This window comes from Oryctolagus cuniculus, chromosome 7 (genome assembly GCF_964237555.1).
Source record: "Oryctolagus cuniculus chromosome 7, mOryCun1.1, whole genome shotgun sequence".
NCBI classification, from domain to species: domain Eukaryota; kingdom Metazoa; phylum Chordata; class Mammalia; order Lagomorpha; family Leporidae; genus Oryctolagus; species Oryctolagus cuniculus.
In genome coordinates, this window is record NC_091438.1 from 122288533 (window position 1) to 122314731 (window position 26199).

General features: G+C 39.6%; 1 protein-coding gene across 1 annotated transcript in view; it reads left to right on the plus strand.

Moving 5' to 3' along the window:
* FAF1 (Fas associated factor 1) overlaps positions 1–26199 on the plus strand; it is a 473941-nt gene that overhangs the window by 344442 nt on the left and 103300 nt on the right. Inside the window, exon 14 of the mRNA XM_051857780.2 lies at positions 20741–20877. Within this exon, the coding sequence (XP_051713740.1) occupies positions 20741–20877 (137 nt within the window). The remainder of the gene's footprint in view (positions 1–20740; positions 20878–26199) is intronic.

Genomic DNA, 26199 nt, shown 5'->3' on the forward strand with positions numbered 1-26199 from the left:
CTGCTCCACTTCCAATCCAGCTCTCTGCTATGGCCTGGGAAAGCAGTGGAAAATGGCCCAAATGCTTGGGCCCCTGCACCCACATGGGAGACCCAGAAGAAGCTCCTGGCTCCTGACTTGCAGGCATTTGGGAAGTGAACCAGTAGATGGAAGGTTTCTCTCTCTCTCTCTCTCTCAGTGATCATTTCTAAAAAAAGCTTCTTACCATCATTATCTTTTGTAATACACTCCCAAAACTTTCCATAAGCTATTACTTTTGCTTTTTTAAAAAATGTATTTGTTATTCTTCCACTAGACTGTGAGCTTTATAAGAACAAGAGTTGTATCAATTTTTTCACTTTTGTTTCTAATAATGTTTAATAATTGTTTGTTGGATATTGTAGGTGTGCAAGACAGGATATTGGATAATAATTCAAATGAGCTTTGGATTTCATCATTCCAAAATTTGAATTCTTGCTATGCTACTAAGCCAGTAGGTCATCATAGTGCCCTTAGGCAAGTTGCTTAAACCTCTTATATTGCAGTTTTCGTGTGGTAAAATGGAGATGAAACCATATTCCTCATAGAGTTGTTATTAGAATTAATGGTGGAATTGATGTAAAAGTCTGACCCAAAATACTCATTGCATCTGTCTGTCGATGATTTCTTTGTCTCAGACATTGGTAGAGAAAAGCCAAGTGGTCAACTGAAACCACTTTCAGTTTGGTGGTACTCTGTTGAGTCAATTTCCTAGTGAAAAATGAACTTACTAACCTTGCCTGTATTTCTAAATCTTATCTGGAAGGATTCTGTGAAATATCTCATTATAGGCCTTACTGAAGCCCAAATAGTTAAAGCTTATAAAATGCTTGTGAGTTCTTAGTCTAGGAAACTCATGGTTAGTTGGGCATGGGCATTCTTAATGGCCTATGCTGCCTTCTAGTTATCATACTATATTCTGAGTATTCATAAAGCATTTGTCTAAGTGGCTTTTCTAGATTTTGTAGCAGACTGAGAAAAAAAGCTTACTTCTCTGAACTTTTTTTTAAAAGGAGTTCTTTTTAAAAAAAATATTTTTATTTATTTCAAAGGCAGAGTGACAGAGACAGATCTTCCATCTGCTGGCTGTGTCTTCAAATACCCTCAACAGCCAGGGCTGGGCAGGCTGAAGCCAGGATCCCAGAACTCAGTTGCCCTCCCACATGGGTGGCAAGGACCCATATGAACCATCATTGGTTGAATTCCTGCTACCTACATGGGAGACCTGGATGTAGTTTCTAGCTTCCCAGCCTGGCTATTGCAGCAATTTGGGGAATGAACCTGCATATGGAAGATAACTCTCTCTCTCTTTCTCTGACACTTTACCTTTCAAATAGAATAAACAAATCTTTAAAAACCAAAAGTTCATGGAACTGCATATTATGAAGAAACAATGTATAGATTTCAAAGAAATCTTGTAGCAAAATAAACTTATCTTTAATTCCCATTTTTCTACATACCTGTTAAAGAACCTTCATATATCTGTTTTTTCCATTTTAACATTTACAATTTGACTACTTTAAAAAATTGATTGGAGGGCTTGCGCTGTGGTGTGGTGGGTGAAGCCACCTCCAGCAACACTGGCATCCTGTATGGGTGTCAGTTGGAATCCTGGCTGCTCTACTTCTAATCCAGCTCCCTGTTAATGAGCCTGGGAAGGCAGCAGAGGCTGGCCCAAGTGCTTGGGCTTCTGCATCCACATGGGAGACCTGGATGAAGTTCATGGCTCCTGGCTTTAGTCTGCCCAGCTCGGGCCATTGTGACCATTTGGGAGTAAAACCAGCAGATGGAAGACTTCTCTCACTCTGCCTCTCCCTCTTTGTAACCCCGCCTTTCGAATAATTAAATCTTTGTCAAAAATTGATTGAATTTCTGTACAAGAATAAATAGGATATGGGACAGGCACTGTGGCACAGCAGGTTAACGCCCTGGCCTGAAGCACCAACATCCCATATGGGTGCAGATTTGAGACCCGGCTGCTCCACTTCACATCCAGCTCTCTGCTATGGCCTGGGAAAACAGTGGAAGATGGCCCAAGTCCTTGGGCCCCTGCACCCACGTAGAAGACCGAGAAAAGGTTCCTGGCTCCTGGCTTTGGGTCAGCACAGCTCTGGCCATTACGGCCAATTGGGGAGTGAACCATCGGATGGAAGACCTCTCTCTCTCTTTCTGACTCTCCTCTCTCTGTGTAACTCTGACTTTCAAATAAAAAAAATCTTTTTAAAAGAAAGAATAAATGGGATATTAAACAGGAAAATAAAATGTAAGTGGGAAATAGAGGAGTATTAATTAACTCTTGGGGGAACCAGCACTGTGGCATAGCAGGTAAAGCAGCTGCCTGCATTGCCACCATCCCATATGGGTGCCGGTTAAAGTCATAGCTGCTCCACTTCCTATCCATCTCTCTGCTATGGCCTGGGAAAGCAGTAGAAGATGGTCCAAGTCCTTGGGCCCCTGCACCCATATGGGAGACCCAGAAGAAGCTCCTGTCTCCTGGCTTTGGATTGGCACAGCTCCAGCCATTGTGGCCATTTGGGGAGTGAACCAATAGATGGAAGACTTCTCTCTCTCTGCCTCTGCCTTTCTGTAACTCTCTTTCAAATAAATAAATATTAAAAAAAAATAAGCTCTTGGATTGACTTAAACATTATACCTAAACACTGAATTCAGCTCTGTAATTCAGGCATCCAACAGAAAAAGATGATGTCATAGTTATATACTTTTTCATTTGTCCATTTGGTAGATGTTAAGTATGCTTCTCTTTGTGCCAGATATGATACCATAAACTTTCAGTTTGCCATTTATAGTTATCATTGTCTGAGAAATGGAAATATAGGATATACAGGAAATATATTTGTAGGAAATCTTAAGATTTCCTAGCATCAGACTCAATGGTGAATTTTGCTGCATGATTTTTCTATTTGAGAGCCATTGGGAAAAGCAATAGTTATCTCCTGTTGTTTTACAGAAGGTATTATTTTAAATAGATGTTTTCAATATTAATCGCTTGTGTAGTTGTGTTAAATCTTTTTTTTAATAATGACAGTTCTTTAGAGAGCATAAATAATTGGTCCTTAAATATTCCTTTTTGATGATTCAACTCATAACGTATGAAGTATGGAGGGAAAGCATACAGAGTCAACATATTCTCATCTCATTTGTCAACCATCAGCTGTCTCAAATGAGCCGTTATCAAGTGCTGAGTTGCAGTCAATTCTTGCTCAGATGGTTTGATGAGTGCTGTTGTCCATTTGTTTTTTTAAAGACTTCCCTTCTATGCATGGGACTCCTACTAACGCACTCTCACATTTTTTTAAAATCTATTAGAGTGATAATTCTTTTCAGGAACTAAGGAAATTATATATAAATGCCAAGGTTCCCATAAAAACCAACCAACCCTGAAATAGATGACGTTGAAAATCTTTTATGTAATAATAGTCACAAAATCTCCAAATATGGCAGCTAGAAAAAATTCAAGAACATGATAACAAAAAAGTATGTCTTCAAATGTCTCTGTGATAGAATAGGGCATTATCTCATAATTTATAATCAAAGTTATATAGCAATATAATATAATGACAAGCATGATATAAAATTAACTTTTCTGTATGTATATGAGTCTGAGATTACTGCTCTAAGTTATTTTAAGGAACATTCTATGAAATATTTAATTTGGGAAAGTGCAAATTAATTTTACTCTGAAGCATAAAAAATGAAGGAAAAAGTAGTAGTATTTATTAATCCAACAACTAATTCCAAAAGCATGTATTATTTTTATTTTATATAATAATAAAACAGGCTCACTTAATTCTGTCTTTATGATCAGTTATGAACTTGGTTGAACTCTTACTTAACACAGAATTATTCTTAGGTGTTTAAATCCAATTGAAAATTGATCCCTGTTAGAAATAAATGTCGGAATAAGAAAGGGAGGAGATGTAAAGTTCGGCACACGTTCCCTCGGACTTACCCCTAAGGGTAAAGTGAAAAATTTGCCATGGGACTCCAAATCCCATTTAGGTTGGCAGGTATCAATGCCATCTTACTAGTTAAAGTGATCAGTTTAAATTCATAACTGATCATAAAGATAGGATTAAGTGTCAAAGGGATCACATAAATAAGACCAGTATCTGCTAATAATAATTGATAGAATTAAAAAGGAGTGAATGATCCAACATTGGAAGCAGGATCCACAGCAGATTTGTAGAATGACAAATGCCCTAAACAGCACTCTGGCCTCAGAATCAGCCCCTTAAGGCATTCGAATCTGGTTAAAAAGCCCATGAGAGACACTGTGGCAAAAAATGACCTACATGAAAGATCTCTGTGAGTGAGATCCTGGTGGAAAGAATGGGCCATCAAAGAAGGAAGTGCCTTTCTCTGAAGGGAAAAAAGAACTTCCACTTTGTGGCCTTGTCTAAATAAGGTTGGAGTTTGTGAACTTAAGAGGCTTCCACAGCCTTGGCAGCTCATGACAAGAGCCTTGGGTGATTACTTTTGTCATAAATAAGAGTATCAATTGTTAAGTCAACAACAGGAGTCACTGTGCATGTAGGAACTCTGTCCTTAATGTGTTGTACTATAAGGATTAATGGTAAAACTAATCTTCAAACAGTACTTTATACTTTGTGTGTTTGTGTGGGTGCAAACTGTTGAAATCTTTACTCGGTATAGAGTTGATCTTCTGTATATAAAGATAATTAAAAATGAATCTTAATGAAGAATGTGATGGGGAGCTAGTAGGAGATGGGATGGTTTGGTGGTGGGAGGGTGGGTATGGGGGGAAGAACAACTATAGTCCAAAATTTGTACTTTTGAAATTTGTACTTATTAAATAAAAGTTTTCTATTTTTTTTATTAAGATTTATTTTAGTTATTTGAAAGACAGAGTTACAGAAAGAGGTAGAGACAAAGAGAGAGAGGTCTTCCATCTGCTGGTTCATTCCCCAGATGGTTGCAACAGCTGGAGCTGCGACGATCCAAAGCCAGGAGCCAGGAGCTTCTTCCAGGTCTCTCACGCAGGTGCAGGGGCCCAAGGACTTGGGTCATCTTCTAGTGCTTTCCCAGGCCATAGCAGAGAGCTCAATCGGAAGAGGAGCAGCTGGGACTTGAACTGGTGCTCATATGGGATGCGGTGCTTCAGGCCAGGGCTTTAACCTGCTGTGCCACAGCACCGGCTCCCCTCAAATTAATGTTTTACAAAGTTCTTGATTATGATAATTATTGGGGTTATATAGAACTATGTATATATTACAAATATTACAAAAAAACCAACTAGCTAATTAGATACAGAATAAACACATGTGTAACAACATTTAGGTTTGAAGATTCTAAGGGGCCAGTGCTGTGGCATAGTGGGTAAACCTGCCACCTGCAGTACTGGCATCCCAAATGGGCTCTGGTTCGAGATCTGGCTTGCTCCACTTCTTTAAAAGATACACACATCTTAAGTGCATAGCTCTGTGATTTTTACATATAGATATGCTCAAGAAACTACTACCCAAACAAGGCTCACTTCATAATGGGAGTATATTAGGAGTAGACAAATTGTCTTAATGGTGAAGCATAATTTATTTTGTAAAGATATGCTTATTAGAAATGGGGAAGAGAGTACATCTGAGTATTAAGGTTACTTAATGACTGTAGAGAGACAATTAGTGTCATCAGGACCTATTGCTTCCCTGTGATTAGACTCACATGACCAGTGATGTTTGACTTCCCGTTGCATCAAAAGTTTTCTATTAAAAAAGGTGTATATTTTGAGGCATTACAGATATGCAGTTTATACATAGAGCTATTCACTTTGCCCAGTGTCATTTATTGAATAGGATTTCCTTTCTCTAATGTTCTTGGTACCTTTGTAAAAAAAAAAAAAAATCAGTTGCTTGTGTGTACATAGATTAATTTCTGAGTTCTATATTCATTTCCATTAGGCTAGTGTCTGTTTATGTGCTGATAACTGTGATGTTTTTCTTACTATAGCTTTGTATGGTTTTTGCCTCCAGCTTTCTTATTTTTGCTCAAGATGGCTTTGGCTATTTGAAGTCTTTTGTAAGTTTGTTCATACAAATTTTAGGAGTGTTTTTCTACTTCTGCGAAGAATTTCATTGGTGTTATAATAAGAATTGCAGTAGATCTGTAGATTACCAATATGAATTCTAATTTATGAACATGGGATGTCTTCATTTTTTTATGTTCTCGTCAATTTCTTTTTTAAAGATTTTTTTTTTTTTTTTTGACAGGTAGGGTGGACAGTGAGAGAGAGAGAGACAGAGAGAAAGGTCTTCCTTTTGCCGTTGGTTCACCCTCCAATGGCTGCCGCGGCCAGCGCGCTGCGGCCGGCACATCGCGCTGGTCCGAAGCCAGGAGCCAGGTGCTTCTCCTGGTCTCCCATGGGGTGCAGGGCCCAAGCACTTGGGCCATCCTCCACTGCACTCCCGGGCCATAGCAGAGGGCTGGCCTGGAAGAGGGGCAACTGGGACAGAATCCGGCGCCCTGACCGGGACTAGAACCTGGTATGCCGGCGCCGCAAGGTGGAGGATTAGCCTATTGAGCAGTGGCGCCGGCCAGATTTGTTTTTAAAAGAGATTTGTTTGTTTATTTCAAAGGCAGAGTTACAGAGAGGCAGGGGCAGAGAGACAGGGGGGTCTTCCATCCGATGGTTCACTACCCAGATGGCCACAATGGCTGAGGCTGGGCCAGTCCAAAGCCGGGAGCCAGGAGCTTCTTCCTGGTCTCCCATGCTGGTGCGGGGACCCTGGGGCTTGGGCCATGCTTTCCCAGATAGAGATCTAGTGGTGACCTGGATTGGAAGAGGAGTGGCTGGGACTGGAGCCGGTGCCCATTTGGGATGCCAGCACTGCAGGCAGAGGCTTCGCCAACTATGCCACAGAGTCAGCCCCTTCAATTTCTTTACCAATGTTTTGCAATCTTTATTGTGTAAATCATTTATTTTGTTGATTAAATTTATTCAGAATTTTTTTTTTGCCCGGCTAGTATGAATGAGATTGCTTTCCCAATTTCTCTATTGCAAAGAGCAATTTCATTATTTGTGTATAAAAATAATGAGTTTTGGGGCCGGCGCTGTGGTATAGCGGGTAAGGCTGCTTCCTGTGGTGCCAGTGTCCCATATGGGTGCTGGTTTGGGTCCTGGGGGCTCCATTTCCGATCCAGCTCTCTGCTATGGCCTGGGAGAGCAGTGGAGAATGGCCCAGGTCCTTGGGAGACTTGGGGGCAGGGGGGTAGTCTAGGCTCCTGGCTTCAGATAGGCACATCTCCAGCCATTGCGGCCGTTTGGGGAGTGGGCCAGTGGATGGGCCCACTCTCTCTCTATCTCTGTCTCTGCCTCTCCTTCTCTGTGTAACTGACTTTCGAATAAATAAATAAATCTTTAAAAAAAATAGTGAGTTTTATATGTTGATTTTGTATCCTGTAATCTTAATAAATTCACTTAACAGGTTTTTATTTTATTTTTTGTGGGAATCTGTGGGTTTTTCTATACTTATAATAAAATTGTGTCATCTGCAAAAAAAGAAAAAAAAAACAGGATCAGGGCAAAGGACTTGAACTGGCCTTTTTTTTTTTTTTTTTTTAGATTTACTTATCTGAAAGAGTTACAGAGAGAGAGAGAGAGATCTTCCATGCACTGGTTCACTCCAAAAATGGCTGCAACCCGCAGAGCTGGGCCAGGCTGAAGCCAGAGCTTCTTTGGGTGGCAGGGGCCCAAGGGCTTATGCCATCTTCTGATGCCCTCCCAGGCACATTATCAGGGATATGGATCAGGGGTTAAGCAGCCAGGACTTGAACCAGCATCCATATGGGATGTTGGTGCTGCAGGCAGTGGTTTTACCTGCTATGCTATAGTGCCCACCCCTCAAAAGAGTAAATTCAAATGGCCAACAGTTGAAAAAATGCTCATGATCACTAGCCATCAGGGAAATGCAAATCAAAACCACAATGAAGTTTCACCTCACCCCAGTTAGAATGGCTCTCAGGCAGAAATCAACAATCAATAAATGCTGGCAAGAATGTGGGGAAAAAGGTACCCTAATCCACTGTTAGTGGGAATGCAAAGAATGTTGGTGCAGGGTCCGGGCAGTGTGGCACAGTGGGTTAATACCCTGGCCTGAAACGCCGGCTCAAGTTCGAGTCCTAGTTGCTCCACTTATGATCCAGCTCTCTGCTGTGGCCTGGGAACCCAGTAGAAGATGGTCCAAGTCCTTGAGCTCCTGCACCCATGTGGGAGACCTGGAATAAGCTCCTGGTTCCTGGCTTTGGATCCGCACAGCTCTGGCCGTTGTCGCCGATTGGGGAATGAACCATCAGATGGAAGACCTCTCTCTCTACCTCTCCTCTCTTTGTATAACTCTGACTTTCAAATAAATAAATCAATCTTTAAAAAAAAAAAAACTGAAGAATGTTGGTGTAGCTATTATGAAAGACAGTATGGAGATACCTCAGAAATCTGAAAACAGATCTACCAAATGGCCCAGCAATCCCACTCCGGGGAATTTACTTAAACAAAATGAAATCAGCATATGAGAGAATTATCTGTACTCTCATGTTCACTGCAGCTCAATTCACAAAAGCTAAGATATGGAATCAACTCAGATGTCCATCAAGTGATAACTGGATAAAGAAATTATGGAGTATGTACACTTTGGAATACTACTCAACAATTAAAAAATAAATGAAATCCTGTATCTTGCAACAAAATGGATGCAACTGGAAATCATTAAACTTAGTGAAATAAGCCAGTCCCAAAAAGACAGTTACCATATGTTTCCCCTAATCTGTGGTAACTAATATAGGTACCTAAAATGTAATGTATAAGAGTGAAATTGACATTTTATGATGGTTTACAGCCCATGCGTCTACTGTTGAGGAACGATGTTTTTTTCTTCATACTATTTGTTGAACTCTACTTAGTGTAGGATTAATCTTATGAGTATAAAGTAAACTGAAAATATATTTTTGTAAAAATTAAGAGTGGGAATAGGAGACAGAGGAGGAAGAAGGGTGGGAGCATGGGTGGGAGAGAGAGTAGGGTTGGAAGTTTTATATGTTCCTAAATGTATATATATGAATACATGAAATTTGTATGTCTTAAATAAAATTTTAAAAAAGGCTCAGATTTAGTTAATCCAAAGAAACAACTAATAAGTAATAATAAGAAACAACTAACAAGATCAAGTTCAACTCCAAAGTCTTTGTTCATCCCATAATGATATGCTATTTCTACTAACTCATACTTGTCGCTCCCCGTCTTTGTGGAGGAACGACACAGGACCCTGCGCTGTTCTTTTGTCTGCTCGGCCCTTCCCGGGTTTGCTGCTGGTTCTTCCCGGGTTGGCTACCATCCCTTCCACCTCCGTGGAAGGGCGGTTCCCCCTGCCACATTCCCCACTTCCGCGGGGGAGCGGCATACCGCCAGCCGGCTCTCTCGGGGGCTGCACAGGTGTTCCCCTTAGATGTTCCCCTTAGATGTTCCTGGTGCATATTGTCTCTCTCCTCCTTTATAGTCCTTTTCCACCAATCCGTGCTCTGCTACCCACACGCCGAGTATGCTGCTCTCCTCCAATCAGGAGCAGGTCCTGCAGTTTATTGGCTGAACTGGAGGCAGCTGTGTAGAAGCTGTTTCTCCCTTCTCAGCGCCATATTGTGGGAGAGCAGATGCATAGAATAAGTCTTAATTCCAGTAACTCAGTCCAGTCCGGGTTGCTCCCCACAATACTTTGTCTAATATGTTAGTATTTGGATATTTTACCACTTTTCTCAATCAGGTTTTCATAGAATAAAATTATAAAAACTACACATTGCTAAAAATCAGGATCATGAACCTGGGAACCAACCCCTGCTTAGTTTGAGAGGCCATATTACCTGTGGAAGTGAAAAGTCAGTGAAAGGAGCCCTGGAGACAATGATAGTTCATGCCTGCTATCTTCTAATTAAACTTATTTCAGAAATAGTTGGAAGGGAAGAAGGAAAGTTGCATGGTCAGCATTGTGATGGTGAAAATAAAGGTTACTGAAGGATGAATTGGCCTGTTTGTGTAATAAACATACCTTAGGCAATACAGAGGTGGGGAAGACATAGTAATTTTTGTTTTTTAAGATTTATTTATTGGAGGGGCTGGCAATGTGGTACAGTAAGTTAAAGCCCTGGCCTGTGGCGCCGGCATCCCATATGGCACTGGTTCTAGTCCTGGCTGCTCCTCTTCCAATTCAGCTCTCTGCTATGGCCTGGGAAAGCAAAGAAGATGGCCCAAGTGCTTGGGCCCCTGCACCTGCATGGGAGAAGCACCTGGCACCTGGCTTCAGATTGGTGCAGCTCCTGCCGTTGCGGCCATTTGGGGAGTGATCCAACGGAAGGAAGACCTTTCTCTCTGTCTCTCCCTCTCACTGTCTGTAACTCTACCTCTCAAATAAATAAATAAAATCTTTTTTACAAAAAGATTTATCTGTTGGAGCCGATGCTGTGTCATAGCAGGTATAACAGCTGCCGGCAGTTCCCACATCCCATATGGGCACCGGTTTGAATCCCGGCTGTTCTACTTCTGATCCAGCTCTCCGTGGTAGCTGAGGAAAGCAGTAGAGGATGGCCCAGGTCCTTGGACCCCTGCACCCATGTGGGAGACCTGGAAGAAGCTCCTGGCTCCTGACTTAGGACCGGCCATTTGGGGAATGAACCAGCACTTGGAAGACCTCTCTTTTTCTCTCTGCCTCTGCCTCTTGGTAACTCTTTCAAGTAAATAAATAAATCTTTAAATCAGAGAGAAAGAGAGGTCTTTGATCTGCTCTTCAAATGGCCACAATACCCGGAGCTGGGTCAATGAGAAGTCTGGAGCCAGGAGCTTCTTCTAGGTCTTCCACACAGGTGCAAGGGCCCAAGGACCTGGGCCATCCTCTGCTGCTTTCCTCGACTACCACAGGCGCATTAGTAGGGAGCTGCTTTCCCAGGCGCATTAGCAAGGAGCCGGATTGGAAGTGGCACAGCCAGGACTCGAACAGCACCCATATGGGATGCTGGCACTGGAAGAGGTGACTTTACCCACTACACCACAGCACTGGTCCCAACAGTTCTAAAAGCTGTCCAGTCGAACCACCTTGGAATACAAAGTTCTCCCTGACTTCTGAGCCCCCTTTCCCTTCTCTGTTTTCCTCCTCCTATGACCCAGTAAATCTAGGCCATAGTAACAAACCAAATTACATTTGCTGTTTGGAAGCTTTGTTTTTTGTTTGTTTGTTTTTATTTTTTAATTTTTTTTACTTTTGACAGGCAGAGTGGACAGTAGGAGAGAGAGAGAAAGGTCTTCCTTTTACCGTTGGTTCACCCTCCAATGGCCACTGCGGCCGGCGCACCGTGCTGATCCGAAGCCAGGAAGCCAGGTGCTTCTCCTGGTCTCCCATGTGGATGCAGGGCCCAAGGACTTGGGCCATCCTCCACTGCACTCCCGGGCCACAGCAGAGAGCTGGCCTGGAAGAGGGGCAACCAGGACAGAATCCGGCGCCCTGACCGGGACTAGAACCCGGTGTGCGGTGCCGCAAGGTGGAGGATTAGCCTAGTGAGCCGTGGCGCTGGCTGAGGCTTTGTTTTATCACAGCCAAAATATTCTTAGTATCTTAGGGACAAAATGTTTTATCTTGTCATATATTTAGTAGGTCTTCATAAATATTTACTGTGATAAGAGACAAAACTGAAGTAGTATGTTATGACGTTTAACATAAATTTGCTCTTATACAGTCGCTGTAAAACCAGTCTTCTCTTTATATTGCTAGAGAAGGAATTTATGCATTCGATAAGAGATTAGATTAGGTGTTCTCTATTAACCCTCCGTACTAGTATTCTATCATCTAGATTTAAGAAAAAAATTTACCCTTATATGAGAAAATTTTTTTGTGTATTTAAAATGTTTATGTTCTCACTAGTGTGAGAAAAAAAAAACAATTATCTATTTATAATTATTGACCCTCTCCAAGTTAGTCTCCCATAGATTAGCTACACCTCTATCATTAAACTGTCAGAGCCTCAAAAGCCTTTTTCACTTGATTGATTTATAGATGATAAAAAAGATTAAGAAATTGCATTTTGTTTTTTTAAACTCTATTAAAATAATTTAAAATTTACTATTACTATTACTATTACTGGAAAGTCTAAGCCTCGGATGGAGGAGATGCCTTTTAGATTAACTCTTCCCAAAGTTTCATCTTGTGTTTTCTTTTTCTTTTAAGATTGATTTATTTGAAAGAGTAACATGCAGAGAGAGCTCTTCCATTTATCTACTGATTCAGTCCCAGATGGCTGTAATGGTCACAGCTGAGCCAGGCTGAAGCCAGGCACCAGGAGTTTCATCCAGGTCTCCAGTGTGGGTGGCAGAGGCCCAAACACTTGGGCCATCTTCCACTGCTTTTTGCAGGCCATTAACAGGGAGCTGGATCAGAAGTGGAACATCTAGGACACGAACCAGTGCCCGTATGGGATTCTGGCATTGCAGGCAGCATCTTTACCTACTATGCCACAATACCAGCCCCTCATCCTGTGTTGTCTTAAAATTGCCTTTTGTTTGCTTGTGTTGTATAATATACATATCATACTTGTATTTGCATGCAGAAGCATTATACCATCCTGTTAGGAAACAGTTTGATACTATGAATCAGTAGTCGTTAAGAGTTTCTGCACTTTTACCTAATACACAGAATTTTTTTCTAAGAATTTACTCTAAGATATTTGTCCTAATAATATTTATAAGCTAGAAAGAAAATTCTAACTTATAGAAAAAATAGATATGATTTATAGGCATATTTACAGAGAGGCAGAGTTACAGAGGCAGAGGCAGGGAGAGAGAGGCCTTCCATCTGCTACTTCACTCCCCAAATGATCAGCTGGAGCTGGACTGATCCAAAGCCAAGAGCCTAGAGCTTCTTGCAGGTCTCCCATGCAGGTACAAGAGCCCAAAGACCTGGGCCATCTTTTGCTGCTTTTCTAAACCCGTTAGCAGGGAGTTAGCAGTGGAGCAGCCAGGACTCAAACTGGTATCCATGTGGGATGCCAGCACTGCAGGTGGCAGCTTTACCTGTAAGCCACAGTGCAGACCCCTTTAACTATTTCAATTACTAGCTTATTACTATTACTCAAAAATCTAAAAAAAAAAAAAAGTATGTCTACCCAGCTAATGATTACCACAAGATAACAAAATAAATTTGAAGAAAACACTAATAAGAAATGTGATTAACATTATATTAGAAGTTTGAGATTACATACAGTTTTTCTTTATGTGAGCTGTTTTACTTATCTTTATTTCATGATTGACTAGTAACTTCACGTTAACCGGAATCCAAAAGGCATAAAAAGGTATATAGTGAAAAGTCTCCTTATTACCCTTACTCTAAGTTATCATTCCCACAGACAATATTTTGAGTTTCTTATTTATCCATGTTTTCTCAGTTTGATGGTACAGATTATTTATCCCCTTTCTTTTTCTACTCATGCTAGATTTTAAAGATAATCCATTATCAGTTTATAAAGAGCTCTCTATTTTATGGCTACATAGTTCTCTTTAAATTTCATTAAAGTAGTATTATTTTATTCAAATAGGCTCTACTGATGGACATTTGGATTAGGTCTAATATTTTGTCATTACAAACCTGCAGTAATTAACTGTGTACATAGTTGATTTTCACATGAAAATAAATTAAAACCTGGATATAGAATTGCTGAGGGGAAAGAATGTGTGCAATTATCTTTACTAATCTAACAAGTAAAGAATGCTTTCTTAATATAGCTTTAATTGGGTATTAGCTCATTATGAGTTATTTTCAGTAACCTTTCATATACCTATGAGTCATTACTGTTTCTTTTTCTGGGAGCTTTTTGTCTTATTTATTGATGTTTAATTTTTGGTTTATAAGAGTTCTTTATGTTTAGGAAATTAGCCTTTTTATATGTGACTTGAAATTCAAAATTTTTATCCATTTGTCATTTATCTTTTGGCCAGGTTATGATACTTTTTTATTAAGTAGAAAAAGTCAAAATCATCTACCTTTGAAGGAGTTATAGAGAAAAAAGCAGAGTCAGAGAGAGAGATCTTCTATCTCCTGGTTCACTCCCCAGATGGCCACAAATGACTGAAGCTGGACCAAGCCAAAACCAGAAGCCAGGAGCTTCTTCCAGGTCTCATGTGGGTGGCAGGTACCCATGGACTTAGGCCATCTTATGCTGCTTTCCCATCTTATGCATTAGCAAGGAGCAATATTGGAAGTAGAGTAGTCAAGACTCCAGCCGTTGACCATATGGGATGATGGTGCTGCAGGCCATGGCTTAACCCACTGTGCCACAGCACTGGCCCCATAAATAAATCTTAAAAAAAAAAAAAAACACAACAATTAAAAAACAAACAAACAAACAAGATATGGGCCTCACTCCAGATCTACTGAATCAGAATCTTAGGATGGGGCTAAGGAACTTGCCTTTTCTTTTCTTTAAGATTTATCTATTTATTAGAAAGGCAGAGGTAGAAAGAGAGAGGAGTGACAGGAGAGATCTTCCATCCACTGGTGCCCTTATGGCGGGAGCTGCAGGCCGTGGCTTTAGCCCTCTGTGCTCCAGCACCAGCCCTAGAATTTGCCTTTTAATGAAACTTTCTAGGTGATTCGTAGGTCACCAAAGATTGAGGATCACTGCCCTTTTAGTCAGACTCCCCCAGCTTACTCATTTGCCCTGTTTCTCTAACTCAGTTTGAACCAAAGAAATCAAACTACTTCTAGCAATCAAAGCCATCCTCAAATGACAAAAGGGGCCGGTTAATCCTCTACTTGCAGCCCCAGTATCCCATATGGGCGCGATTCGAGATCCAGCTGCTCCTCTTCCAATCCAGCTCTCTGCTGTGGCCTGGGAAAGCAGTGGAGGATGGCCCAAGTCCTTGGGCCTCAGCACCCGCATGGGAGACCCAGAAGAAGCTTCTGGCTCCTGGCTCCTGGCTCCTGGCTCCTGGCTCCTGGCTTCAGATCGGCCAATTGGGGAGTGAACCAATGGAAGGAAGACCTTTCTCTCTGTCTCTTCCTCTCACTGTCTGTAACTCTACCTTTCAAAACAGCACTCTTTGACTGGCATGATTGTGGTATACTTGACAGAGCTAGTGACTTGATAAGTGTTACTTCATGTGTTAAAGGGCTTTGATTTTATTTTCCTATTAAAGGGAAAGGAGAATTCCATTTTAGCTGGGTATATATTTGATGTAAGGTTCTTTTTCTGTCTTAACATTCTTATTTTTCTATCGATTTACATAAATTTCACTGAACACACCCTGAACACATGAATGTGTAAATGATGAGGCTTATTACTATAGCAGAAACTCCTTGTTTGGCCTGTTTTACACGCTTAAACAGACATGGCTTCAAAAGAAGTAATGGAATGTAAGCAGTTGCAGCTAAGGAAATGCTTAGCTGAGCAATATTAGAGAAATCCTTTGTATGGTTAAACATTTCTTTTTTTCTGCACAGTAATCTCTCATTTTGGAGAAGTGATTCATACATTATCAGAAAGTTGTGGTTCAGGGGGAAAGAGTCAGAAATTTTAATAACAATTCTTAATTTTAAATTAACATTGTTAGGAGCTGGCATTTGACCTAGAGGTTAAGACTTGAGCCCAGACACTCTGATATAGATATAGACATTTGGGGAGTAAGCCATCAATGGGAGCTTTCTCTCTCTCACTCTCACTCTCATTCTGTCTTCTTGCCTCCCAAATAAATGATGTTAACATTATTGGCATCATTATCTCATGAGGTTGCCTGTACTCCCTCCTTAGTATGTACTTTCCCTTTGTCTCTAATTAGACCTTGCTTTCCTGCTCACCTTATAAAAAATTAATTACCATAAATGTATCAAAAATGACTTCAATGTTATATCCACATTTAAATGTTTAAAATTGTGTAATATTGCATAACTGTAGCATCTGTAATTGTATTTCCTTATTTTCCAAGTATTAATACCTGCCCTTTCATTTCTAAGTGAAAATAAAACCCGTGATTTATTTTTTTAGTCAGCAATTCCTTGATGCTATTATCTTTTTTTTTTTTTTTGGACAGGCAGAGTGGACAGTGAGAGAGAGAGAGACAGAGAGAAAGGTCTTCCTTTGCCGTTGGTTCACCCTCCAATGGCTGCAGTGGCCAGCGCGCTGCAGCCGGCACACTGCGCTGATCCGATGGCAGGAGCCAGGTACTTATCCTGGTTTCCCATGGGGTACAGGGCCCAAGGACTTGGGCCATCCTCCACTGCACTCCCGGGCCACAGCAGAGAGCTGGCCTGGAAGAGGGGTAACCGGGACAGAATCCGGCGCCCTGACCGGGACTAGAACCCGGTGTGCCGGCGCCGCAAGGTAGAGGATTAGCCTAGTGAGCCGTGGCGCCAGCTCTGATGCTATATCTTACTGTGCAACAAAACTCAGTGTTAGCCTGTTAGGTATAAACTATTACTTTAATCCTGAAAGTAATGATGATAAAAATGTCAAATGCCATTATGCATGGAATTATAGTAAAATAGCTTTTGATTTTTAAGGACCTGCTGTATTCTTAAATAATCAGTGTTTATGATCTCCATTTTTTATATATTTTAAAGATTTATTTTATTTATTTGGAAGAGTTACAGAGAGAGGTACAGACAGAGAGAGAGGTCTTCCATCCTCTGGTTCACTCCCCAGATGGCCGCAATGGCCGGAGCTGTGCCGATCTGAAGCCAGGAGCCAGGAGCTTCTTCCGGGTCTCCCACATGAGTGCAGGGGCCCAAGCACTTGGGCCATCTTCCACTGCTTTCCCAGGCCATAGCAGAGAGCTGGATCGGAAGAGGAGCAGCCAGATCTTGAACCGCGCCCATATGTTAATGCCAGTGCTTCAGGCCGGGGCTTTAACCCACTGCACCACAGTGTCAGCCCCTCCATTTTATATTAAATTAACCTCCTTTTATAGTACCTGTGCAATAATTGTGGAATTTACTTTATATTTGAGTACAATTTAGTAAAAGCCAGTGACTTACAAAATTATGCCTTTGATTGAAAGATACTAAACTGTATCCTTTTTTTATTAAAATATTTACTTTTCCCCATATCTGATTTATTAGTAATAATAGATCCCTGCCTCAGAGTCTGAAAATTTTATTAATGAATGACTTATATAGGCTAGCCATCAGATTGTGTTTTCCTCTCCAAAAACAGAGCCATTTCCTTTTGCCACAGAATGGTCATCATTGTTTCTCCCGTTGGGTTTAAGATCGCAGGAATCCATGTATGGTAGAAACCATTTGTTCCTTCGTGATATCTGACTCTAATAAACACAGTGTGCAGCTGGGTTAACAATTCTGGCCCTGCTACTAGACACATCAGCACATATTTATCTGCCCAAAAAGAAGAAAATAAAATTATAAGAACCATACTTTTTCTCTTAAAATGACTTGTTTTTCCCATCTTTGTTTTTCTTCTAATGTTCTGAGCTGAATTTTTTTCTGTAGGTAGTGTGTTGTAGATAACTTTGTGCTGTAAATAAAATTGAGAAGGAGAAGCAGAGCCTCCTAGCTTTGAGAAAGATTGAATGTCAGTGCTGTGAAGTGCTACCTCAAGTACTTCTTAATTATATTGGAAGAACTGGACAGTAGGAATTTTGTAATTTGGTAATGAGCATTGACTGTACAGACTCTCAGTGATTGCAGTTTGAAAATCTCAGACATGAATCAGAATTTAGGAAGATGAATCAGAGTAATTAAAAATGTTTAAGGTTGTATTTATTTGAAAGGCAGAGCAAGAGAGAGAGAGAGAGAGAGAGAGAGAAAACACTGGATCCTCTATCCATTGGTTTACTCCCAAGTTGCCTTCAACAGCTGGGGTTGGGCCAGGTAAAAGCCAGGAGCCAGGAACTCCATCTGGATCTTCCACAGGGGTGGCAGGGACTCAAGCACTTGAGCCATCATCTGCTGTCTCCTAGGGTAGGCAATAGTAGAAAACTGGATGTGAAGTAGAGATGGGACTCAAACCCAGGCACTCTGATATGGGATGTAGGTGTCCCAAGCAGTAGCTTAAATATAGTACTACTATGCTGCCCAGATTAATTAAAATATTAACAGTCTCTGTTTGATTAGAATTAACGCTACTAGAGAAAGTAGGCCTCAGTGTGTGATCCCTGTATATTTCGCAACTAGTTCCAAAAGTTTGGAACGATTTACCGATACTTAGAAAAAAACTGATATCTTTGTTTTTTTTTTTTTTTTTATATTAAAGTGAATGGCTATGTGCCTTTGAAGACTATACATCCCTTGAAAGTGTGTTGAATAGTTGTGAAATTTGTGTCATGTTACTTAAAGCCCATCAGATACCTACATTTTCATAATTATTTTGACTTACTCATTTTCACAAAGAGAGAATTTGGGAACTATACAGTTTCTCGCCAAAAGTGCCTTGAAATGGAACTCTTTTTTTTTTTTTACTTTTATTTAATGAATATAAATTTCCAAAGTACAGCTTATGGATTACAATGGCTTCCCCCCACCCCCATAACTTCCCTCCCACCCGCAACCCTCCCCTTTCCCTCTCCCTCTCCCCTTCCATTCACATGAAGATTCATTTTCAATTATCTTTATATACAGAAGATCAGTTTAGCATATATTAAGTAAAGATTTCAACAGTTTGCACCCACATAGAAACACAAAGTGAAAAATACTGTTTGAGTACTAGTTATAGCATTAAATCACAATGTATAGCACATTAAGGACAGAGATCCTACATGAGGAGTTAAGTGCACAGTGACTCCTGTTGTTGACTTAACAAATTGACACTCTTGTTTATGGCATCAGTAATCACCCTAGGCTCTTGTCATGAGTTGCCAAAGCTATGGAAGCCTTTTGAGTTCACCGACTCTGATCATATGAAATGAAACTCTTAATACCACTAAGCCTCCTTGCTCCTCCTTCCTTTCCTTCCTTCCTTCTTTTCTTCCTTCCTTTCTTGCTTTCTTCCTTCCTTTTATGGCAGGAGGGCATACTGTTTAGATAGTATTTACTCTCAGTTGTAAGGCTATTGCTGTGATGGGCTTCTAAAGTGTGATATCCATTTAATTCATTGGTATGAAAGCAACAAGGACTTATTTTCTCCTTTTTGTGGGAGATGGCATTCCAACTGTTTTTGATATCTTTAATTTTAGAGGTTGACAGTGATCAGATCAGAGTCAAGACTGATTTAAAATAGTTTGCTAAGAAGCAGAAAGAAAAATGAGATCCTAACTTTCCAAGTCCCCTGACCTAAACATCTCCATTGTTGAGTTAAAGCTATATGGGTGTGAAATTTGGTATGGAGGCTTAGGCTGCTTGAGCACCTTTTATCCCATAATAGTTGTGGAATGTGGAGATTTGAATTTTCATGGGGGCACTGATGTTTCATGGCTGACGATGGATTTCTTAAGGCCTTGTCATTTCAAATTGTCATAAGGTCTGGTTATTGCTGATCTAACTGTGTATATGAACCTGCCTCCCAGTGAACTTACTGCATGGTGCTAACTTGTCTTGACATTCTTGCTGACAGCCCTAGTGCCCCTTAACTTCTACTGTCACAGCACAGGTTTTATAGGTAATTCAGCCTAAATTTCAGAGATGAATTTCTATAGACAGAAAATATATTGTCTTTAAAAATTAAGAGGTTTGATTCTGTTTTGAATTTGGTTATCAAATGAATCTGAGAACATGACATTTTAATGCTGCTTGTCTTTTCAAATAGATTTACCTTCTAATGCATGTGACGACAGAACTTTGCTCATCAGCTAGAACATACATTTCAGAGGAGTTGTTACCTAAAATATTATCATAAGGCATAAGAAAACACACGATTTAAGTTGCCTTTCATGAACATAATTAAGAATTAATAAGCCAGTACCAGTGGCTAGTCCCCAGAATTTCCACTGTTTTGCCTTTTGTGACCTGTGTTATTAAAAGTCCATTATTTTTACAGACTTTATTAAATTGGATCTTATTAAAGCATTCTATATTTGCATTTGGTCTTTCATAATTCATTATTATTATGACATTTACTTTTTACCATCAGATCTGAAAACATATCATAAGCTACCCTTTTCTCTTGAAAGAAATGCTAATTTCAAACAGTCCTCTAATAGAAGAGAAAAGCTTTATCAGTTTTTTCATTTATTCCAGATCGTGTTAAGAATACTAATGCTAGACTCTGGTATGCTAATATCTCTGTGCTTTTTTTGGTTAAAAGCTTAGAATTATTATTTTTATCCCATACTAAGTATGAAACTAGAAGACCTCTACTACTGGAGAAAACAGTTCTGAAGTGCAGTTCTTCATTTGGAGACTTGAGAAAAGATTTCTAAATTCGATTTCTTGGGATAAGTCTTATCAAATTATCTTTGTACCACACTATCCTATTGGTCCTATTTAAGAAATTCTCTCATCTCAGAATTCATGTTTTGTTCTTATAATTTAGGATAGTTCAGCTTGCATGGTTCAGACTAAGAATCCTATGCTGTCAGCCCCAGACATCATTTAAATTGTCTTCTGCTTTTCAATATGTTAATCATTTCTATATCATTTAAGATTTAGTTGAGAACTCAATATATCAAGATTGTATAAATTAATATCGGTAAGCTGTCTAATTTTTACGTAACTAGTAAATCAGTTTCTTGTTGGTTTTTTTAGAGTGAAATAAAATTTTGAATTGTTTCCTGTTTTAGATTTCTGACGATGTGTAACAGACATTTTGGTAGTGTTGTTGCACAAACCATTCGGACCCAGAAAACAGACCAGTTTCCACTTTTCCTAATTATTATGGGAAAGCGGTCATCTAACGAAGTGTTAAATGTGATCCAAGGTAAGGTACATGTCACAAGAGAAGTAGAATCTTGAGTATTATTGTAACCTTATGATTTTTAACATCAAAGCTGACAGTATGTCTTTGTATTGGTAAATATCGTTGTGTTTTAAAAGATAAAACCTCTTGAATAAGAATGTCTTCCAAAAGTGCCATAGAAAATAAGATATGCTGCATAAAAATTCAAGAGAACCATATTAATATAATTGTACAGTCCCTATGACATGAAATTTTCAACTCAAATGTTCAGAATTGGAAAATTCTCCAAACTAGCAACTAGGTCATAATCAGTTACCAAATATAATGTTTCTTATTTATATTGATTTATGATAGTAGTGTGTATTAATTGAAAGAAATGCTTCTGTTTAGTTATTTGGAAAACCCAGTAACCATAGCTGGAAATGGAATTGTCCACAGTGGCAATTGTTTCTCCTTATTTGTGTGATTCCATGTTTAGGATACAACCCTGAGGCATGAAGCTATCAGCTGCCTGTGAATTTAACAATAGTATCCTTTCTTGACCAAAAAAAAAAATGAATACAGTTTTTATTTTTTGCTGTTACTAACGCACTCTGGGAAATGGTATAAAATTACCTTGTTTGTGGCAATACATAAAGTGAAAACAGTGTAACTTTATGCTATCAAGAAAAAGATTTCTTATGTTTGGGATACTGTCCTCATTTAAGTCTAATACAGAAAGGGTAATCTAAATTCCAGTGCTTTTAAAACCCAAACAAAACAGACTTGTGGTACTTTATGTTTCTCAGTAACTAAAGCGTTCAGTTCATAAGCAGTGTTAGAAAAGACCTGCTGATGCCAGCATTGTGGTGTAGTGTTTAAAGCTGCCACATGTGATACCAGCATCCCACATGGGCTCTGATATGAGTCCTGGCTGCTCCGCTTCCAATCCAGCTTCCTGCAAAAGTCCTGGGAAAACAGTGGAAGATGGCCTAATTACCTGGGCCCCTGATTCCCATGTGAAAGACCCAGAAGAAACTTCTGGCCTCGACCTGGCCCAGAACTGGCCATTGTAGCCATTTGAGGAGTGAACCAGTGGATGGAAGATCTGTCACCCTCTCTCTTTCTTCCTCTCTCTCTATAACTCTGACTTTCAAAATAAATCTTTAAAAAAAAAAAAAAAAGACTTGCTGATGTAATTGATTCGCATGGGATAAATGGATAAGGAAGATAGCATAGCGTTTTATTCCTGCTTTCACTGTCAGACACAGTATTACAATAGCTAGGGATTCTCAAAGTGTGGTTTATAGACTCCAAAGATAGCCTAAACCTTTCAGGGATCTCCAAGGTCAAAATTATTCTCCAAATATAATACTGTTTTTAGAAATCTTTATTGCTGGGGCCGGTGCTGTAGCACAATGGGTTAAAGCCCTGGCCTGAAGCGCTGGCATCCCATATGGGCACCAGTTCTAGTCCCGGCTGCTCCTCTTCTGCTCCAGCTCTCTGCTGTGGCCTGGGATAGCAGTGGAGGATGGCCCAAGTGCATGGGCCCCTGCACCCATGGGAGACCAGGAGGAATCTCCTGGCTCCTGGCTTCAGATCGGCACAGCTCCGGCCGTTGCGGCCATTTGGGTAGTGAATCAGCGAATGGAAGACCTCTCTCTCTGTCTCTACCTCTCTCTGTAACTCTGTCTTTCAAATAAATAAAATAAATCTTAAAAAGAAAAAAGAAATCTTTATTGCCTTGACATTTACACTAGTCACTTAAAAGCAGTGATTCATAAAACTTTTGATACGTTAGCACAAATCAGACCATGGCACAAAATTATACTAATATCATATTTTTCACTGCCACATACATGCAGGTAAAAAGGGGAAGAAGAACAAAAGGAAAGGAAAGTCATTTAAGAATTATCCTTAGTGAAGCAATAAAAATTATTACTTTTATTAAATGTTAATCCTTTAGTTTGTGTGACACAGTGGGAGATATGGATAAAGTACTGTGTTTTATTTGAGCTGAACTATTTGTTTGTTTGTTTGTTTTTACAGAAATAATTTTTACTTGAAAATGTGACTGGGGCAGGCATTTGGTATAGCAGTTAACTCACCAACTGAAATGTGCACATCCCTTATCATTGCCTGGTTTTGATTCCCAGCTCTGCTTCCAATTCCAGCTTCCTGCTAATGTACACCTGGGAGGCAGCTTTGATGATTGAAGTGCTTAGATCCCTGCCACCCATTTGGGAGACCCAGATTGAGTTCCAGGCTCCAGACTTTGGTCTGGCTCAATCCCAGCTGTTGTGGGTCTTTGTGGAATGAACCAGAGGATAGAATATCTCCTATCTGTATGTCTACCTTCCAAATAAAGAAAGTAAAAGTAATTTTAAAAATATATGATAGGCAAATTTGGTATTAGGCAGACATTTTCTCCAAAATGAACAAAGTTAATCTGTTGCTTCTGATTAAAAGAATTGATTATATTTGTCACCAATGATAAAATTTGAGTTTTCAAGCAAAAATTTGTATCCTCTGACATAAATAGACAGCTGAAATGTTTTTCTGATGACATCAGTGGTGGTATTAGCAATATAAGTTTTCGATGTCATGTAATGAAGTTTGTTAATTTCAGAAGAAATACATAAATCTATGAATGAAGATTTTCCAAATGACTGATTGGTGATATAAAATTACACATGAGTAGAAGATCCACTTGAAAAACTATTGATTTTAATATACCAACATACAGGGGCCGGCTCTGTGGTGCAGTGGATTAAAGCCCTGGCCTGAGGCGCTAGCATCCCATATGGACGCTGGTTCTAGTCCCGGCTGCTCCTCTTCCACTCCAGGTCTCTGCTATGGCCTGGGATAGCAGTGGAGGATGGGCCAAGTGCTTGGGCCCCTGCACCTACTTGGGAGAGCTGGAAGAATCTCCTGGCTCTTGGCTTCAGATCGGCACAGCTCCGGCTATTGTGGCCATCTGGGGATTGAGCCAGTGGATATAAAATAAAGCTTTAATATATATATATATATATATATATATATATATATATATATATATATGCCAACATATAGAAAGCTCACTGATAGGATTTCAGATGCCAGATGTATCTAATTTGAAGAAACTTCTGCAAGGCCAGCACTAGGGCATAATGGGTAAAGCCACCGCCTGTGGTGTCAGCATCCCACATAGGCTCTAGTTCATGTTCTGGCTGCTCCAATTCTGTTCCAGCTCCCTCTGATGCGCCTGGGAAAGTAGCAAATGATGATCCAACTGCTTGGGTCCCTGTACCCACAAGACCCAGAAGAAGCTCCTGGCTCCTGGTTTTAGACCAGCCCAGCTTCTGCTGTTGTGACCATTTGGGGAGTGAACCAGTGGATGGAAGACCTCTTTCTCTCTCTCTCTCTCTCTCTCTCTGTAACTGTGCTGTTCAAGTAAATAAATCTTAAAAAAAAAAAAAAAAAAAAGAAGAAAGGAAAAAAAGAAAATTCTGATGTTAATTTCAGTGTAGTATCAACCAAGAATAACCCCAATTATTTATTAAAATACTTCTACCTTTTCCAGTTGCATATCCATGAAGGGCAAAATTTTTTTTTTTCACAAATTGCAACCAGCAGAGCATACCTGGTGTAATATAGAAGGAGATACGAAAATAAAGTTTTTTTCTGTTAAGGCAGACATTACAAAGATTTGCAAAACTATTAACAGTGCCACTCTTCTCATAAAACTTTCTTTAAAAATATTTTTCTTAAAAATGTAATATTTATATTAATATGTAGTGGGTTTGTTATCATTACTTGTAAATGAATGATAAATGCTTTAAATACTTAAGTTTTAATTTCCAGCATAGTAACTATTGGTAGCTAAAACCCACATCAACAAAAGTTTTTTGAGTAGAAATTTTTGAGAACGCTATAAAAATCTATAATGAGTAAATTTTCCCTGAACTGCATTAACTGGTTCCTTTTCCCTGTCTTGGATCGTTAAAGACTTAAGTGTAAATTACCTATGAGTCCAATTTGACAGTGGATCCTAGTTAGAGCTGATGCATAACTGATGAGCAGTGGCTTAAGCCTGAAAATTAATGGCTGGTATGTGGTCTACTATAATAACTATAGTATTTTCCCATTGATTATTCTAGCATACTCCATAAAGTATTCATTTCCTATGCTGTAAGTTGTAGTCACTACAGTTTGCAAATGAGAAAAGGAGGTCCAGAGACTTGTCCAGTAACAAAATCTACATTGAAGGTGCTCTTGCACCTCTTGTGCCATCTGTCATATATATTAATAACTATCATTGATTGTTTTACATTATCTCTGATCCTTCTAAGAACCTTACAGAGAAGTATTATCTTCATTATTATCTTCATTTTGATAATAAGGAAACTGGTCCTTAGTGCCAATCTACTTGTTCTCTTACTCATCATCTGCTTATTAAACAAATATTTATTAAGCCCTTGTCATGAGCTAGACAATTTCTAGGTACTGGGTTATATAGCTTATAAGTAGCAGAGCTACACTTGGGGCTCTGATTCTAAAACCAATTGTTGTTTCTTAGTGTAGAGATAACATTTGTCCTTTATTTTATTTATTGAAAGAGTAATGCTGATGTGAATGCATTGAATCATTTATTAAGGACCACAGATGCTCCGTAATCTCATGTTGCCAGTGATCATAAGGAAAAATAGGGAAAGGGCCATTGGAAGATGGTGTTTGTCAAGCCCTACTTTGGAAAAGCACTAGCAAGGATGCTTGCTTTTCATTGTCCTATTCATTTATTTACTAGAGCAAGAGACCTCTTCTCAGGCCCTAAAGAAAAACTTAACTGTTTATGCCTATAGGCTTGAGAGGAAGTAATTGCCATATCTTAATATAGCCTCATGAGTATTTTTCTTGTAGGTGTATCCCAAGCAAGTAACAAGGACTTAATGCATACAGTAAATGACATGTGTGCGCTATATGTTTGTGATTGACTTGGATATGAAATAAAATAATATTAAGGAAACTTGAACATTTTTAATATGTTCATAAAGTTATGTTCATTTGAAAGCAGGTGAAAGGGGGAAATATCAATTCAACAAAGAAGAAATAAATTTTTTTGAAATTACTGTTTGACAACAGAATTTTTAGTGGTAGTAAATTAACTTTTTAAGATTTATTTATTTATTTATTTATTTGAAAGAGTTACAGAGAGAGAGAGAGGTCTTTCACAACAGCCAAAGCTGAGCTGATCTGAAGCCAGGAGACAGGAGCTTCTTCTGGATCTCCCACATAGGTGCGGGGGTCCAAGGACTTGAGCCATCTTCTACTGCTTTCTCAGGCCATAACAGAGAGCTGGATTGGTAGTGGAGCAGCAGAGTCTTG